The following is an 18390-nucleotide window of genomic DNA, read 5'->3' as shown; positions in this document are numbered from 1 at the left end:
AGTAAAGTCATGGAGGACATGCTGAGTGTGATTTGAACTGTGGGGCCTGGAACAAGAGGTTTAGGAAGAGAAGAATTTTAGTATATTGCCTAGAGATTGTTATTGTGATATTTGGTGAAGAATGTGGCTGTTTTTTGTCCTTTTCCAAAGAGTCTGCCTGAGGCTAAAGTGAAGAGTTTTGGATTAATTCCATTGCCAAAGGAAATCCCAAAACAGCATAATATAGACTCTGCCATGTGGTAACTCTAATGAATATTTAAAATGAATAAGAGCAAGAAAATGTAAAATTTAAGGAGAAAAGGAGTTCCATGAAGTGGAAAGGAGCTAAGTCCTATGTTCAAGGAGAAATGAAATAAAGGGAGTGGTGACCATGGCAAGATCCCACCCAGCTAAGTTTCCAACTAGTGAAAAGGAATTAAAGCAAACCTTAGAGTAGGGAGATACAGAAATATAGAGTTTGGAGTTTGCCCAGTTGGTTTTTGGTCTTTCTTTGGTCCAGTGTTTCCATTCTGTGTTCCCTTCCCTACATTTTGGAATAGTAGTGTATATCCTGTGCCATGATATGTTGGAAATATGTGATCTGCTTTTTTATTTTGATTTTATAGGGGATTATATTTAAGATTGCTTGAATTTCAGAAGAGACTTTGAAATTTAGACTTTTAAGTAGGTTTGAGACTATTATAGACTATGGGGATTCTTGAAGTTATACTGAATGCATTTTTGCATTATGATAAAGCTACAACAAGCCTTTGCAGCCAGGGAATGTAATGTGGTGATTTAGAAGAAAGTGGCCCCCAGAGGGAGTGGCAGTATTAGAATGTGTGGGTTTGTTGGAATAGGTATGGCCTTGGAGGAAGTGTGTCACTGTGGAGGTCTTCTATATAAGCTGAATCCATGCCAAGTGAGACAGTTCACCTCCTGCTGCCTGCCAATCAAGATGTAGGACTAATGTTTGCCTGGAGTTTCTTGCACAGAATGTTGCCTGAGGTCAGTTCTAAGTGACTCAGGGAAAAATTTGTCTGCGATGTGTATAAAGTGAGTTCAGGTCTAAAATATTAGTAAGGGAGATTACTACTTCATTAAAGAAAACTTCAGTGTCATCTAAGGGGAAACAAAATTACAGATACTGTCCACTAAATAAATATATAAATAATTGCATTAGGGCAAAAAGTCATGTGACCATCCAACTCCAATTAAATAGTGATTCCATTTTGTAGTAATATAGCAATTCTGTCAAATTGTTATATTGAAAGTGCATCCCTTTGTGTTATGTATCTTCAGTGTGTTTATTTCTCTTAGTTCCTTTTGATCTAAAGTGTAGTTCAAGCCTAATGTTTCAAGTTCTCTTACAAAGTCTTTGGTTTTTTGGTTTCCTTGTCTCTTACATTTCTCCAAATACTGTTGTTCCAGCCTTACCAAGATATTTGTTATGTATTCTCTGACAAATTGTGTCGTTTCTTCATGCGTCTGAGTCTAAAATATTGGGTAAATAAAGTTTGCCATGTTATAAATAACATTTGTAAGAGACTGACTTTGTAGGTGGTCTTAGAGTGTTTATTTATTTATTTGTGTTTTTTGAGGCAGGGTCAATGTAATAGCCTTGTCTGTCTTGGAACTCACTTTGTAGACCAGGCTGGCCTCAAACTCACAGAGATCTGCCTGCCTCTGCCTCCCAAGTGCTGGGATTAAAGGAGTGTTCCTCCACCACCATTGGGCTTGAATGCTACTTTTAATCAAGATACCAGGTATAATTCAACTGCATTTCTGAGGTTATAAATTGAAAGTCTAGCAGCTAAATAACTTCTGGGTGGTTGAGGCTGTGAATTACATGCCATGGGTCTAAGAAGTGATGGATTCTTATTCTCCCTAAAGAATAAACTATTGATGAAAATGCCTGCATGTTTGTTATTGTCTCTTCTGCTGCAAACACTCTCTGTCTAGTCCATATTTCCCAGATTGCTCTTTAAGACTTAGCAAGTGTCTGCTTCTGTTGGGCCTCCATTCTTCTGTAAATCCCTCTCCTCTTAGCAGTGTTGGACTTGTGCCATAGAACGTTTCTTCTTTTGTTTGACTTTTTTGAGTTACAGACTCTTTAATGATATGGGTTATTATGAATTATGTTTTAAGTACTTCTTTATTCTAATTTCTAATATATAATGTGTATTTATTAGTAATGAAGAAACGAAAAGCTGTGGACTAATTGCCTATTATATAAAATAGGCCTGAAAATATTCTTACAATTTTAGTATATAAAAAAACTGTGAAGTTAAATATGTCTCACTTGTACTGCTATAGCTTTATAAATTGAGAGTTGTTTGCAGTTTCAAACTTGAAGTCACTTGTTCTGTAATGTGTTGAAATGGAAAATCTGTGAGATTCTTAGCTTTCTGTATTTTTTGTGACACGATCTCTTCTCCTGACTTGGTAAGCTGTGGGATGAAAAGGGTGGGTCAGAAGCCAAATAGTTTCCTTTTATGTTACCTAAAGATTTGGAGAGATTTTTAAAAGCTTTTAACCTATATAATAAATTGTCATAACTCTCCCTGTTTCCTTATTGACCTTTGTCATGCTAGCTATTCCTGGTATGTAATTTGCAGCTAAGAGCAACACATACATTACTAGTATTGATGATTCTACATTCTTGCAGCATTGGGTGACACTGGACATGTAAACGCATGAGAGACAGTAACTACACCAAGCATGTATTTAGTAGTGTTAAAAAGAATAAAACAGCAAATGAGGCAAAGGGAGATACTGACTTGGGTGCAGAAAAAATTTCAGGGACAAGTAGTGTAAGACAAAAGATACATTTTTCAGCATCTTTTGCTAGGTGATTTCAAGTAGCACTCAAAATGCATTTCTAAAAATGTGCTACCAGTCCTCCTCCATCAGAGTTGTAGAGAGTCTGTAAAACAGGCAAGTTACTGAATCTTACATTCAAAATTACTAATTCAGATGCCTCCCTCTTTTAAAGCTCATGTCTAATGAAGTGTCATTAACAAGTGAGACTGTGCTCTTAGAGACAGTCACCTAGGTCTTCTCTCTTCCTTCTGCCGTTCCACAGTGTAATTTGAATGTTCCCTGTAAGTTAGGCAGTGTTCTGGGTGGGACTTCTCAGAAAGCAAAGTAGGGATGAACCTCTTTCATTCCTAAGGGGAAGAGAGAGGCAGCAAAATTACTAAATATGTAGAACTTTAAAAGTGGTAAGTACTGTGGGAAAATAAACAGAGCAGGACAAGACATGGTCAGTGATGCTAGCAGGAGTGAGGGTGGTGGCTATGAACACACCATGCATGTCTGCATCATTGAAAGCGCTGTGGTCTGGGCATACCTCTCCGAGAATGTGGTGTCTAAGCAGCGCCCTCTCTGGGGCATAACCAAAGGTGGAAGCACAAAAGATGCTGGGTGCTAGTATGGGACCAAACAATGGAATTTGTAATGAGACCTGGTCAGATGATACATGTTATGATGAAGAGGCCAGCAGATACTTCACAAGACTTAATATTGAATATTAAAGAAGGCTCATCGTATGCTTTCTGAGTCGAGACACTAAACAGGGCAGCTCACTTAGCTGAGTTGTGGGAGATTGTGGCTAAAAAATTTCTTATAAAATTGTGTTTCAGAAATGCCTATCCTAATGTGTTTATTAGATATTCAAGTAAGGTATTGAGTAGGCAAACAGATAAACAGGGCACATGAGAAAATTGGACTGGAGATATAGAATTGGGGTTCATCGGCAGATGACAGTGTTTCTATAGCCATCAGCTTGGCAGCCAAGTGAGCTGAGCGAGGTCCAAACAGAGTGGCCAAGGAGGCCGTGGAAGAGCAGGCAAGCAGTCAGTAGGGCAGGAACCAGGAGAGAACTTGACCTCATAGGCAAGTAAAGAATTCCGAGGGGAGCTAAACTGTCAGCTGCTCCTGGTGTTTATCAATAAGGAGGCGAGGACTAGGGCTGAGCCACAGAGAGGCCTTGCTGCTGTGGAGATGGAGATGCTGTGGAGAGGCCTGATGGGAGAGGACATGGAGGCAAGCCTGCCCGCTCTGCATTTGTCTGGAAGGAGCAACAGAAGTGCACATGGGGAAGTGAGATCAGGAGACGAACACCAACTCTGCTCTCTCTTGGATTTACTTCTTTCTCTACTAGATCGCTTCTAGATGATTAGTAAGCAAAATCATCTGCCAGACGGAATGGGGAAATGCTTGAACATTGCAGGAGACAGAAAATACAAAAGTGATAAAATAGATGGGGAAAGCAGACATACCAGGGAAAGTAAGATAGCTTGACAATATTCTGTTTGATTTGGAAATTCTGTGTAGCCTGAGTGGCAGGAGGTTATTGCTTCTTCAGATGGGGGGAGCCAGACTGGCCCCGAGCCCAGCCCAGCCCTTACTGCAGCAGACTTGTTTACTCACACTCGTTTCCATACACATCTGCCTGAATCCTACCTCCGCATTAGACTTCCTCAGTGTCTCCAGTCTTGGCTCAGCTATCCTGCCCTGAGCAGCCTGCTTCTAACAGTCATACTCTGCTCTCCAGCCTCCTCCTCCAGTCTTTCTCTCAGTACCCACCGCCTGGAACCCTGCAGGCAACTCACTGTGTCTTATAGCCTGTGGTCTCCTACTGCCTCGATTGAGATAGTTAAACATTTCCAGGGTTCTACTTCTGCCTGACCCATTGATTACTGTATAGCAGACATCTGTGAAATGAGAGGACTGTAGTAAACCCTCACTTAGATAGTTCCTAAATTGGATGAACTGGTTGTTCATGCTTTGGTTAACACAGAATTTGACAGACTAAATTCTAGAGATCATTGACTTGCCTGTCAGCTGTCGGGGCAGTTTGGTTGCCCTGTGACTGTTCTTTTGAGTTTTTAGTCCAGATAGAAAATTGCAGGTTCTTTAGTCACGAATGCCACATTAATCAAGTTTAGAATTCTGGGATACTGCAGTGACTTCATTACCCAAGCTTTACAGTATCACGAACTTAGAGTTTTTCCACATTTTTAATTTTCATGTTTGGACTTGAATTTATCCCCTGTGTTCATGCAGCTTATGTTTATGTGGACACTGAATTACCATTTTCTGTTTAGCAGGTGTCTCTCTTCCTTGACCTGCTGTTTAGTGACTGCTCTATTGCTGTAAAGAGGCACCAAGACAAGCGTTTAATTGGGGTTTGCTTATGGTTTTAGACGTTTAGTCCATTATTGTCATGGGGGGGAGCACAGCAGAATACAGACATGTACTGGAGCAGTAGCCGGGAGCTACATCCTGATCTGTAGGCAGAGAGCGAGAGCTTGGTATGGGCTTTGGAAACCTCGGAGCCCACCCCAAGTGACACACTTTCTACAACTAGGAATCCTTCTAGTCCTATCAAAGACTTCTACCCTGCAGACGAAGCATCCAACTATATGAGCCTGTTGGGCCATTCTTCTTCTCAAGCCACCACACTTGCTAAATAACTGCACCAGTAACTGCTATCCCTAGCACAACGGGGTTTTTTTTTTATGATTTTTCCCCAAATCAAATGCTATATTTTAAATATCAAAATCATGAAATCTAATTATTGACAACTTTATAATTTTGGTAGATGGATTGCAATATTGCAATTAGATATTTCTGTACTGGGTAGACTTTAAATGCAGTAGAATGTTGATAATGACTTGTTTTTGCTCTGGAAATAGCTCAGGTGGGGAGTTCAGTAAAGGAGAGCACGCATGTGTCTCTGAGAGCTCCCCAACTTGGAAGTCAAGTGTAATCTGGGAATCTGGCCAGCACAATACTTTCAAAAAATTTGGAAAAAAGTTTACCATGATGTCTCATTCCTAAAATGTATTACATTTTCAATTATTTATATATTTAATTGTATTTTAAACTCAATTTATTTCTAAACATTTTAGATTATATCATTTCCCTTTTCTTTCCCTCCCTACAAATCTTCCCAAATACCTACCTTGTTCTTTTGCAAATTTATGAACTATTTTTTCATGCTTGATTTTCATGAATAATACAACTTGCTGAAGTAACTTTAAAACAATGATTTCTTTAAACCAGTTTCATATAAAACAATTGTGCAAAGATTTAAAAAGTTTAGGCAGATTTTAGTGATACCAGCATCAAAACAAGGGCAAAAGCTCTTTTGCTGCTTAAAATGCTCATTTTATAAGCTGCCTCACTCTTTGATGACATGCCATGAGTGTTAACAAAATCTAGTTCTTGCCAATTTGTGGGTTTAGAATAGATATTGTTCCTTGTCTTATGCATAGTCTCACTTGTCTTGAGAACTGTGTGTATTACATCAATCGGTTTGTATGCATGGGTGGGTGTCCCTGTGGGTGTGTGTGCAAGCCAGAGGTCAACTTCAGATACTGTTCCTCAAAAACCAACTTCCTTTGATGATGATGTTGTTGTTTTGTTGTTAGTGGTAGTGATGATGTGCGTGCACTTCCGTGTGTAGGGGTTTCTTTTTTTCTTTAGTTTTTTTAGAAAGGGTTTGTTATCATCTAAGCAAACGAAAACGTGGTCCCACCCCTTGGGGACCTGGCATGCATGGTATGTGGTACCCTGTACACAGGTGCAAAGGTCCCTTAAGAGACAAACTCCGCCCACTTTCTCTCTCTCTCTCTCTCTCTCTCTCTCTCTCTCTCTCTCTCTCTCTCTCTCTCTGCCTGTCTCTCTCTCCCTCTCTCCATTCTCCCCTCACTCCTCTCCCTTCTCAATAAACTTTCTTTCCATGTAAGTCCTACCTGATATGGAGTATTTGTCTCTCAGCTGCCATGGGACCCTGCTAAAGTCCCCCTTGCTCCATATTCATAACAGGTTTTTCTGTGTAGCCCTGGCTGTCCTGGAACTCACTTTGTAGACAGGTGGGTCTGGAATTCACAGAGATCTGCCTGCCTCTGCCTCCTGAGTGCTGGTGTATGGAGTTTTCAAAACACTTTTTTCACCAAGCTGTCTCCTTAGCCCCAAAGTCAGTTTAGTACTTTATAATTTAAAAAACACACACACACACACACTTCAGCAATCTAAAACAGGCTTTCAAATTGTACTGCAAGTCTATTCACTTCTTATTTCATGCAGTGTTTGTCACTTCTGTTGACAGTGTTGTCATTCTTTACTAGCAATAAAAACAAAACAATTTAAAACTGTCTTCCAGTTATCTGAAAATATCTTTGCTACATGAAATAATTAATGTAACTCAAACAATGGATTGTGGACTCATCTTTTCACAGAAACCAGTTCTTTTTTTTCTTGAAGTTCATAATTGTGTGCAACAGTACCTAAAACTGTTCCTTCTCTTGCATGCTGTGAGATAGCAGAGTGGCATGACCATGAGCCACATCCAGTCAGGAAGACAGAAGAGCTGCTATTGATATACACATTAAGAAAGATGTTTGGGCAACTGTCACATGCAGCACTTCTCTCCATAATACCACTTTCCATCCACACCTGCAGTCAATAACTGTATATCTGTATTTATAGTGCGTGCGTGCGTGCGTGCGTGTGTGTGTGTGTGTGTGTGTGTGTGTGTGTCAGTAAAGTCCACTCACTTTGAGAAGTGTCCGATTGTTGCTGACAGGATGTTTGCAAAGTCAGTGATAGCACATGCCATCCACGTGATTAATTTCTGCTGGCTCTACTCTCTAGTTTAGTCTCATAAACCAGTTATTCATGCTCAGAAGTTCACAATCCCTAGATAGTTTGGGGATTCTCATTTTTGACTCAAACTATTCCACTCATTTAATAAAATGAATGGATTCTCTTCCATAAACAAAAAGGAAAACCTTTTAAAAAGTCTTATACTTTTAATCTTTTAAAACAAATTAAGTCCTTTAAAAGGATGCCTTAGTTGATTCTTCTTGCCAGTAATATGTTATTTTAAATTTATCTTTTTCCTTTCACCCTTTACTTTAAAAGACGACTCTTAGTCCTTGGAATTAGATGACTTTAATGTGATTTATACTGCAGTGTTAAAATATGTGCAAGTGAAAATTTAAATGTGTCTTTAACTATCTTATTTTCAAATTAATCACCTGTTGTATACAGTGAAGACACCAACATCATATTACTGACTTTGATCCCATGATAAAATGCTGATTCTGTATATTGATGTAATTATTTACCTTTAAAGCCAAGTGAAAATGTATGACCTTTAACACTTTTAAATATTCTTTATCCTTTCAGTTGCATTCCATTTAAACCATGGATCCATATGCTATGCTCAGTAGCAGAGCAAGATCCTATGTGTTTCCAGCCAGCAGCAAACTAAAGCAATAATTATAACTATATGCCTGGCATTTTTGCAGTACCCTAGTATTGAAGATGCTTACATAGGCAACACAATAGCCCCTTTATCAGGAAACTCTCAGTTGATTAAGATTATGGAAACACATTGGTAATAGGTCTAAAAATCTTTATTACTTATCGTTTTTCCTGAGTATTATTTTAATTAGCTTTCTCAAAACTTAGTAAAGTTTAATTGTTGGAAAAACCGAATCTTGGTGGTAAGATTATAAAGCTGGTAGCAGCACCATTCCTGGTTTTCACTTGCCTGCTCTGTACATCTACACCATAGGGAACTTCTGCATGCTATGCTTTTGAAGGCTTAAAATGGGTAATCTTCATCCTTTGGGTCAAAGTATTAGAAGATTTTGAGAGTAACCAAGATATAAAAAAGCAAGAGTACAATTTTAGACTATGTCTGTTTAGACCCATCATCATATACTTCTATAAAAATTTGTATGTTTAAAAAAATGGCTACGCTTTATTTTAAACATCATGTATTAACTTATTTGCTGTTGTCCTTTAACTGTCTCTGTAAAAATAATTGTGTACCCTGTTAGTTTTTTTTAAGTCAGGCTACTTAATTTTAATTCAGTTAAAATTTAAATTTCTCCAAGTGGTGGTGGTGAATATTGTTAATCCCAGCACTCACGAGACAAAGTCAGACCATCTCTGTGAATTTTAGGCCAGCCTGGTCTACAAATTGAGTTCCAGGACTGCCAGGGCTGTTATGCAGAGAAACTTTGTGTTGAAAAACCAAACCAACCAACCAAGCAAACAACAAATTTAAATTTCTGGGATTAAGATTGCAGTGAGGTCTAATTTTGGAGTGAATATTAAAACCCAGTGTTACAATTTACATATTCAAAAGCACATCTAAAATATTTGATGATATGCCCTTGCATGAAAGATATAGAAAAGCCTTAGAGACCATTCACTGTCATTATTAGCACAACAAATTATATGTAAACAAGCAGAATTAAACAGGTGGCAGCAATGCATATGTATTTAATATATGTTATTGATATTCCCCCACACTGGTCACATGTAAATGTCTGCAGTGTTTTTCAATACTGTCAACATGTGAAGGCCTCCATGCACTCACTACCCTCACTTGAACAGCTGCACTGTCCAGGGCAACTGCATATTGGAAAGCATGTGCATAGGCATGTAAAAGTTGCACTTCTCATTCCAGTCTCTTCTTAAAAACACTTAAAACTGTTATTTAAAGGGACCTTAAGCAAATCATAGCAATATGTGTTTTCCTTGATATTTAAACTAGTAATCCTGTCTGATCCTGTTGTACTTTAAGAAAAGCAGTGCTTGAGAGAAAGAAGTAGTGCTTGAGAGAAAGACGCCATGTGACAGGGCTCAAGCAGATTTTTTTTAACTGGGGAAAGGGATCATAAAAAGGGGAAGGGGGAGATGACTCTGGAGACAGGAGCAGCAGGAGAGAGGAAGGGGGAAGAAAAGAGGGGGAACAGGCAGAGAGAGGGAGAGAAGGAGAAAGAGAGATGAGAAGTGAGTTCCTTTTAAAAAGGAACTTAGTGAATACACATAGTAGCTAGCTGTAGCTGAGGGCATATCCTGCCAGAACCCCAAAGATAGGCCAGTACAAATGCTTAAATGCTAACAGATCCTTCAGTCAACAATTATACTGTATGTCATGAAAGCTGTATTTATTTTATTATTGAATGTTTAGAATTTCTTGGCACTCGGTTGTGCTTGAGGGCATCATAGTTTAGACAAGGAATGATTGTTGGTGAACATTGATGTTGTCAGGGTGATATCAGGGGATACTGACTGGACTGCTGCACTAGTTCTTTAGTACATTAAAAGCCTCTTGTAAGCACGTGTGACTAAACTGATAAACTGATGACCGCCAAGTGCCTGCTCTTTACATTGTTAGACAATGCTCGTGTGTGTGTGTGTGTGTTCAGCACATATATGCATATTTCTGTGACAAACATTTTAAAATGTTTATTTTTGAGATTATAATTACATTTTTCCCTTTGCTTTTCTCCTTCCAAATCCTCCCATATTCCCCTACCCACCCTCCTTCAAATTCATGGCCTCTTTTTTCACTGTTATATATTCCTAAATATAACAACCATGAGTCTTTATAATGTTACTGGTATAAAAATGAATAAGTTAGGATTCCTATTGCTTTGAAGAGATACCATGACCACAGCAACTTTTATAAAGGAAAATATTTAATTGGGACTGGCTTACAGTTTCAGATGTTTAGTCCATTATCATAATGGTGGCATGAAGGCTGGCATAGTGCTAAAGAGGTAGCTGAGAGTTCTCCATCTTGATTCACTGGTAACAGGAAGTGAACTGTGCCCCACATTGGGCATAGCTTGAGCATATGAGACCTCAAAGCCCACCTTCTCAGTGACACACCTCCTCTAACAAGGTCATACCTACTCCAACATGGCCATGCCTTCCAAGGGTGCCACTCTCTATAGACCAAGAATTCAAATACAGGAATTTTTTGGGCTTTCATGTCAATTCCAGCTCAGGGGTCTCTTGACCCTGTGTCTGAAGTGCATTGTATCTTCAGCAGTAGGCTTCATTCACCTTTGGGGCAATGAAAGGCAATTACAATAGACTGTGTGTTCTGGGAGTCTCTTGCTCAGCCCTAACCAACAATTCAAAAGATGGGTTCTCATGACAGGTATTGTGGATTTTGTTATGTTGTCTTTGGCTCTTGGAGGGAACATTGTCAGCCTGCGTGAGTTCATTAAAGTTCAAAAACTATATATGTATGTTTATACACAGAATTACATGTATTATATGGTTTTCTATTAAATTGGTAATGGTATGACTCCTGTGGCTGTTATATACATCCTCATTTTTATTTTATCCATTTCCTTCATTATTCTGTATTTATAAGTATTTTAATGTTACAAAACATAAGAAAAATTAACATTTGAAACTTTTAAATTTCAGTTTATTGACGGTCGACTGGCAAAGCTTAATGCAGGAAGGGGTTTCTCTGATATATTTGAAGAAGAGATTACTTCTGGTGGCTTCTGTGGAGGTAAAGACAAATTTGAGTATGATTATCTATTTTTTAGACAACATCTGATTTTTGTGTCTGTCTCTGATATTTATATTTTTATAAACAATCATTTTCTCCTAAACACACAATGTTTTGTGTACAATTTCATCTTATATGAGCTCTTCTATGGGCTTATTTTTATGGACAAGGCAGGAAGGTTATATCATAACTTGATAGTTATTTGCTCTAAGAATCTCTTGGTATTGTTAAAAATAAGCAACAGAATTCCAGTTAATTTATATCCTCTACCCTTTCCCACCAAATAGTAGTTTTTCGCAGGAAGTGGTGACTGATGATTGTGACTAAGTCTGTGTTTGCAGCCGAGACTCTGGTTGACATAGTGAGGGCACTGCAGTGTGGTGCAGCAGGAAGTCCGGGGATTCCTCGGGCACACTTTCTGTTTCAGTAAGTCTTATATGGGAATCTTTACACTTTCTGGCCTGCAGACTTCAGCAGAGTTTTAAGTTTGCCATTCCAAAAATAGAATGCCCTCCAATTGTAAATATCCAGTGTTGTAATTATCTCAGCAAGAAATGATTTAAGAGTTGACATGTTGTCGGTGGATGTTGTACTGCATAGCCTGGCATGCAGAGAGCTTTCCATGAGTCCTCCAGTGTCTTGGAGATGCTTTCAAGTGGGATTGCTGCATACACTGCTCTCTGTTTGTGAGACCCAAGTGAACACACATCTTCTCTGTCTGTCTCTGTGTGTTTCTTTGACTTCGTTGTTGGTTTGCTGTGATAGCCATGTTTTTAGTCTGTTTGAATTAATAGTTACTAGAATTGAGAGGATAGAAAGTAATAAGTACATATCTTCAAGTTTCACTCCTTACTTGTGTCCTTAAATACCTACTGTCAGCCGTGAAGCGCAGAAATAAACGATGAAGAGAACCTGCTCATTCATAAGGGAGCAGATGAGCTTGGTGGCAAAGGCCATCTCCTGGCAGAAGTACAGCACCTCACGAGACTCACTGATCTTGGGGAAGTTTGTTTGTCTGACTCAGCAAGAGAGCTGACAGTGGGTTCATTCAGCTCCCTTTCCTCAGCTCATGGCAGAAATTTAGCTTCAATGGAACTTTTGTTGCAAAATGACGCCTTTTCACTTTTCAACTCAGACAAGCAAAATATTGTCAGCTTATGGACAAATTGCTTGAGGCATCTTCTCAGTTTTTACATAACTGCTGTCTCATTATCTTTATGACCCGTGGGGCTGGTAGCTTTTGTAGAATTGAAGATGACAACTTGTGACAGTAATGGGGTAGAGCTGCAATCCCTTTGTACACTTAAATTCTGTAGTAATAACTGCTGGTCCAGAAACTGGAGAAATAAAGGTGTGATAAAGGCTGCCGCTAGCAGATAAGGATAACTAATTCATTATTATTATTATTATTATTATCATTATTATTATTATTTTAACAAATTCATGGTGCTTAAGGAAAGGAGGCTAGTATGATCTTGGTCAGCATCTGACTTAATGATCTGCTTAATCCTGGTTGTTTATTGGTTTTTATTATAATTAAAATGATTTCCAGTTTCCACGTTCTAATCTGAGGGGCAGATGCATATCCAAAAGGAAAATCCATTTCCATAGTTATTAATTTGAGTGGACAAGAAAGAATTTTTAATAATTATTTCAGCCAAGTAAATTTATTTGTATTTTAAATCATACTAGACATGCATAGATGTTGCTCTTAGAAAAAATAAAGCTTGATTCATTAGGATTTGAAATAGGATAAACAATAGGAATTAGTAATTTTTTTTCTTTTTATTCGGTGTTGTTCAGCAAAAACATTTAACCCTTTTATAAAGCAACTCTATTTAACTTTTGTATTTAAGTTTATTTTAGGAATCATCTATGGTAGTGGGGTTTCCCTGTGGCCTTCCCAGAAGTCTTTTAGTGTTAGTTGCTGCTCCCCATGCTCCTTCTATCCTGCTCTCCAATTCATCCCCCATGTAACCCTCCCCTCTCCATAATTCCCTTCTCCCTCTTCTAGCTGCCTGTGTTCTAGCATCCTCCCTCCCATGACATCCAGCCCTTGCCATTTTCCTGACTTGTATTTCACAGCCCTAGCTTTCAGCAGCCCCTGTTCTTTAGAAGGCAATTGGAGGGAGTCCCTGCCTGGCTTGATCTATTGTTTTCTCATTAAGCAATCCTAGAGGTGGCGTTTCAGAGTTGAAAAAACAATGAACTAGGTTTTACACTACCTGACTCATAGTTTTGTTGGTTGCCAATGAAGCTACTCCTAGTGGTGTCATTCATGGGTAGTCCTACATTCTAGAGGTCTGGGCCACAACCAGAGACATCGTCCTTCTCATGATTTTGCATAGTTTACAGTAAAGAAATGCAGCTCTGACAACATACAGTAGGTGAAACTATAACTTGACCTATAAAGAGCTGAAAATGAACTTAACCTTAAATTTTAAGACATTCAACTTCCTCCTATAACCTCTGGGAGGTTTTACCACACCTGGTTTCTTTATAGTTGGTACTTTAGTATTTTTTTCTGGGTTGGCAATTATTCTTGAATCTTAAGTTGTTACCATACTATTCTGTTTTCCTTATGCTTTCTTGAATTCATTTTGGGGAAATAAACATCATACATTATAATTAAATAATATACAACTCCTAAATGAACACTTTCCATGCAGTCATTAGTGAGGAGGGAGTAGCAGATATATGAACTGATGAGAATATGTACCCACCTGTGATTCCAGCACTGGGAGGTAGAAGCAGGAGGACGGGGAGCCAGGGGCCCTTCTCAGTTTGCAATGACTTGGAGATCAGCTTGGGCTAGATGACACCCTGTCTCAAAAGTTATAAAAAAAAAGTAAAGATAATCTGGATGAAATATGTGCTTTTGTTGTTAATAAGTTAAAATTTATTTGAAAAATAAATTGGTAGGATAACTTGAAATTTTTAACACCATTTTACAAGGGAAATATATATATATATACATATGTATATATATATATATATATATATATATATCTGAATTTGTGGGGTCAAACCATGCTGTTGTTTGACTCTGGATTTTCTTCTCAATAAAAACAAACATACAGCAAGAGATCTTTATTACAATTTTTAATAAAAATAAATTAAAGGTTGTTCCTTGGTTTTAAGTTAGGGAGAGATTTGAAGGATAAAATTAATCTGGAACTAAACACTTTTCAGTGTACAATTTCTGTTAATGCTTCGAGAATAGCGAGATACTTTAGGCTGAGACCACAGTATCAGTTTGGGGCTAATGTCCCACTACATAGGCAGGTAGCTGTTCTAGCACTGGTATATCGCAGTAAGGTGGTAGCAGTCTTTACATATTCATCAGTTGTGTATTTGTGTGCATGCATGCTCTGACATATGTGTAGATCACAGGACAACTTGCAGGATTCAGTTCTCCCCCACTACTGTGTGGGTTCTGCAGATCAAACTCAGCTCATCAGTCTTAGCTATAAGCAGGCTGGTGCCTTTAACAGCTCTCTAGTCCTTGGTGTATTTTCTTTTTAAAACAGAGATACAACTACATAAAAAGGACACACTGTATCTTGAGTGGTCCTTCATGCAACAGTGACTAAGTAGACATCGAGGTTTTATTTTTAATAATGACTTTTACCTTTGTAATTTTTTTTCTTAGTTTGGGATAGACCTTTATTGAGCTTATCCACCAGAGTGGAAATAATGTCTGTACAAAACAAAATGTTTGTTACTATAACTTCTGCATCACAATTAAAATCCAAACAGTTTTTTTTAAGTCAACTCAATCAAAACCCACTACTTCAGAATCAATAGCTTCTTTGAAGCCACAGTAACACTTAAATATGGTTAAGACTAGAACGCAGAAATTTGATTGGCTGGAAAGCTAACTAAGCCTCCAATTTGCTCAAATAGAATTACAAAAGGCAAAATTGTATGTTTCACAGAGATGCAGTCCACTGGAATCACTGACAGTGGACAGCTGTTAAAAATATTTAGAGTCCTGAGATAATAAGGAATCCAGGCATCCTTAGACAGTCTTCTGTTGTCCTTTCTTCCCAGAGATTTGTGAATGCATGGGAAGATACCACCACCAGCAATTGTAGCCTTGATCAGGGAGTCCAATTCTTCATCCCCATGAATAGCAAGTTGCCAATGACGAGGGGTAATACGCTTTACCTTTAAGTCTTTTGGTGTATTTCCTGCCAGCTCTAGTACCTCTGTGGTGAGGTACTTCAGGATAGTTGCGCTGTACACAGCGGCGGTTGTGCCCACATGTCCGTGGCTGATTATCCTAGATTTAGGTGTAGATGAATAAAGCCCGCAGGGCACTGCAAGCAGGCTCGCTGCGAGCAGGAAATCGCCTTTGCCTTGGCCTTTCCGGAGTTCTTTCCACCCTTACCACCAGCCATCTCAGATGGTGCTGAAGATCCGACAGCACAGCGAGATCCTGGCGCCCACTCCTCCGCTGTACCACGATTCAAACTGAGCCTTACCTTTGTAAATCTGAGATTATTTAAGTTTTGTAAAAAGTAAGAAGGTAGTTAAAAATCTAACCGTAATCAGTCAGCTTGAAAGACTGTCAGATGTGTGTTTCTTTTTTTCAGATTTTTGGGGGGCGGTTGTTTGTATGCATGTTTTGGCTATGTGTGTGTATGTGTGCCATGTTCCTGCTTGGTTCCTATAGAGGCCAGAAGAGGGTACTATATCCCTTGATCTAGAGTTATGGACAGTTATGAGTCACCATGTGGGTACTGGGAATTGATCTTGGATCCTCTGCAAGAACAAAGTGTTGTTAACTGCTGAATCATCTCTCCAGCACCAGATATGTGTTTCTCTTTTGGCTAATAATTTCATTTCATTGACCAAATAGTTAATGTTATTTTCAAGCACATATGTTTATTAAGACATGTGGATGGGGAAGCCAAAAGACAACCTTATACGCTATCACTCACCATGTATCTTGGCTAAGTGCCCTGGGTCTTACAGAGGAATGTGCCTGTGTCTACCGCCCAGCACCAGGGTTATATGTGTGTTCCAACACACTTCCTCAGGTTTGTACAGCAGGGCTTTTACTCACTGAGCATCTCCCCAGCCTGAACTGTCAGATTTTGTAAGAAGTAATTCTCTCAGTTCTCTCAAAGCCACGACACTTGCTCTATTCATATTTCCTTCCAGGAATACTTCGTACATGTAGAAAGTTAGAGAATAGTTTCAGAAAGAAGTGTCATTTAGTTACATTAAAATTCAAGTACCTACTAGTATACAGTACTACTTAAAAATATAAAACAATCTGTTTGTCCTCCAAATTTTCTTCATTTCCCAATTTTCTTTTTTCTTCATTCTTCTTCACACCTGAAATATTTTAAGTGAACCTAACTGTATAAAACAGACGTAGTTTTAAAACAATGGACGTAAAACACTGAAAGATTATTTTTAAAAGCACAGACAAGTTGGATTTCAGGAGTTTCTCTTTTCCATTGAACAGCAAGTATTAAAAGGAGAGGATGTGGGGTGCATTGGCTTTCCGTCTGCAGACCAGTGCTCGTGTGGTGTACGTTGTGACTGCTGTTGCAGCTCACTCATTCTACGACAGCAGTCAGTGCTGCCTTTGCAGCAGGGCCAGCTCGGGCAACTGTGGTTTCTAGGTTCACGTTTTAGCAATGATTCCCGGCATCTACTTTTCATATGTTGCAGGGAGCCCGAGGTCATACCAACAATGGGTGCTTACAGTCAAGGTAAGCATAAGCTTTGGCTATCGTCTTCTTTCCTCTAGAAAATACAGAGAAAGGTTCAGAGAGAGTATTCCTAACACTTACACTGTTTAATTTGAAATGTGTATATTTCACTGGACTTTGATTATTTTTTGTTTATTGTTTGTTGATAATTATAGAGGAAATTTTAAAATGAAAATATTTGATTCAGAGGTTCTAACAGCTTGACACAGTTGGGAGGAGGGAGCCTCAAAGGAGGAAATGCTTCTATAATATTGGCCTGTGGGCATGTCTGTGGGACATTTTCTTGATTGGTGATTGATGTGCCAGCCCGCTGTTGGCAGTGCCACCCTGGGCAGGTGATCTTAGGAGGGTCAAGAAAGGCCTCTGAATATGGCCTTGGAAGGGAGCCAGTGAGCAACAGTCCTCCCTTCAGTGCCCTGCTTGAGATCCTGGCCTGGCTGCCTTTGATGAGGGACTCTAACCTGTATGATGTAATAAATCCTTTTCTCTAGAAGTCGGTATTTGTCAGTATCACAGCAACAGAAAGCAAACAAAGGACTAAGGTGCCGTGGGGGGATTGGATTTCATTGGATATCAGTTTTGTTAGTATGTTTTTTAACATGAAAAGTCTTTACTGCCCAATAGCAAACTAGCTGATAAATAAACATCATATTCCTTTTACTGAGAAACATTAAATCTATATCCAGTATTGTCCACATTACTATCCAATCTTCAGTAATGAAATAAATGACTCTTAACTGATGCTTTACACCAACTAAAAGAACAGAGTAGAATATTGAGACCCTGTTTTAAATTAGTAGAAGACATAAACTCTTAAAAACACTGGACATAATTGTATGGGTCCTTCACTTACTATTATTTTTCCGTACTGCTGACAATGCTTCATTTTCAGGACAATTTGTCCACAAGTATTTAAAAACACTCCTCTTCTTTCAGAAAGGTGGTGCATTGCTCAACACAGCGGTGACCAAAGCAACCCCTGCTGTGCGGACCGCGTACAAATTCGTAAGTTTCCTCTCGGAATTTCAGACTTCTGCTGATAAAATTACACCTATGTCTAGAAGGTAGACATGTAAATTCAAAGTGTTTTCTGTTTATCCATTTGAGGAAGAATGTTCACATGCTTGCCAATGATCAAGGTGACCCCGCTTGTGTGTGTACATGTCCATAGACAAGTGTTAGGGTTAGGGTTAGGATTAGTCTCAATTCTGTGTCATCAAGATCCATTTGGTGCATGTGTGTGTTTGTGTGTATGTGTATAAGTGGGTGCTCGCACTTTGGTGTGCTTCTGGTTTTTTTTTTAGTGGAATTTTCTTAAGGTTAGTCTATAATTAC

General features: G+C 38.8%; 1 protein-coding gene and 1 pseudogene across 4 annotated transcripts in view; one reads left to right on the top strand and one right to left on the bottom strand.

Annotated features, from left to right (window-relative positions):
- Window positions 1-18390, top strand: part of Dennd1b (DENN domain containing 1B) — a 207267-nt gene that overhangs the window by 161905 nt on the left and 26972 nt on the right. For all 4 annotated transcript variants that reach the window (XM_040737711.1, XM_040737712.1, XM_040737710.1 and 1 more), the window contains 3 exons: window positions 11236-11326; window positions 17015-17055; window positions 17992-18060. In XM_040737711.1, coding sequence (XP_040593645.1) covers window positions 11236-11326; window positions 17015-17055; window positions 17992-18060 — 201 coding nt within the window. The remainder of the gene's footprint in view (window positions 1-11235; window positions 11327-17014; window positions 17056-17991; window positions 18061-18390) is intronic.
- Window positions 15267-15729, bottom strand: LOC101840185 (annotated as a pseudogene).

The sequence above is a fragment of the Mesocricetus auratus genome, unplaced genomic scaffold (genome assembly GCF_017639785.1).
Source record: "Mesocricetus auratus isolate SY011 unplaced genomic scaffold, BCM_Maur_2.0 Super-Scaffold_100676, whole genome shotgun sequence".
NCBI classification, from domain to species: domain Eukaryota; kingdom Metazoa; phylum Chordata; class Mammalia; order Rodentia; family Cricetidae; genus Mesocricetus; species Mesocricetus auratus.
Note: the sequence above shows the minus strand (reverse complement) of the source record. Positions and strands in the feature narration are given on the sequence as shown.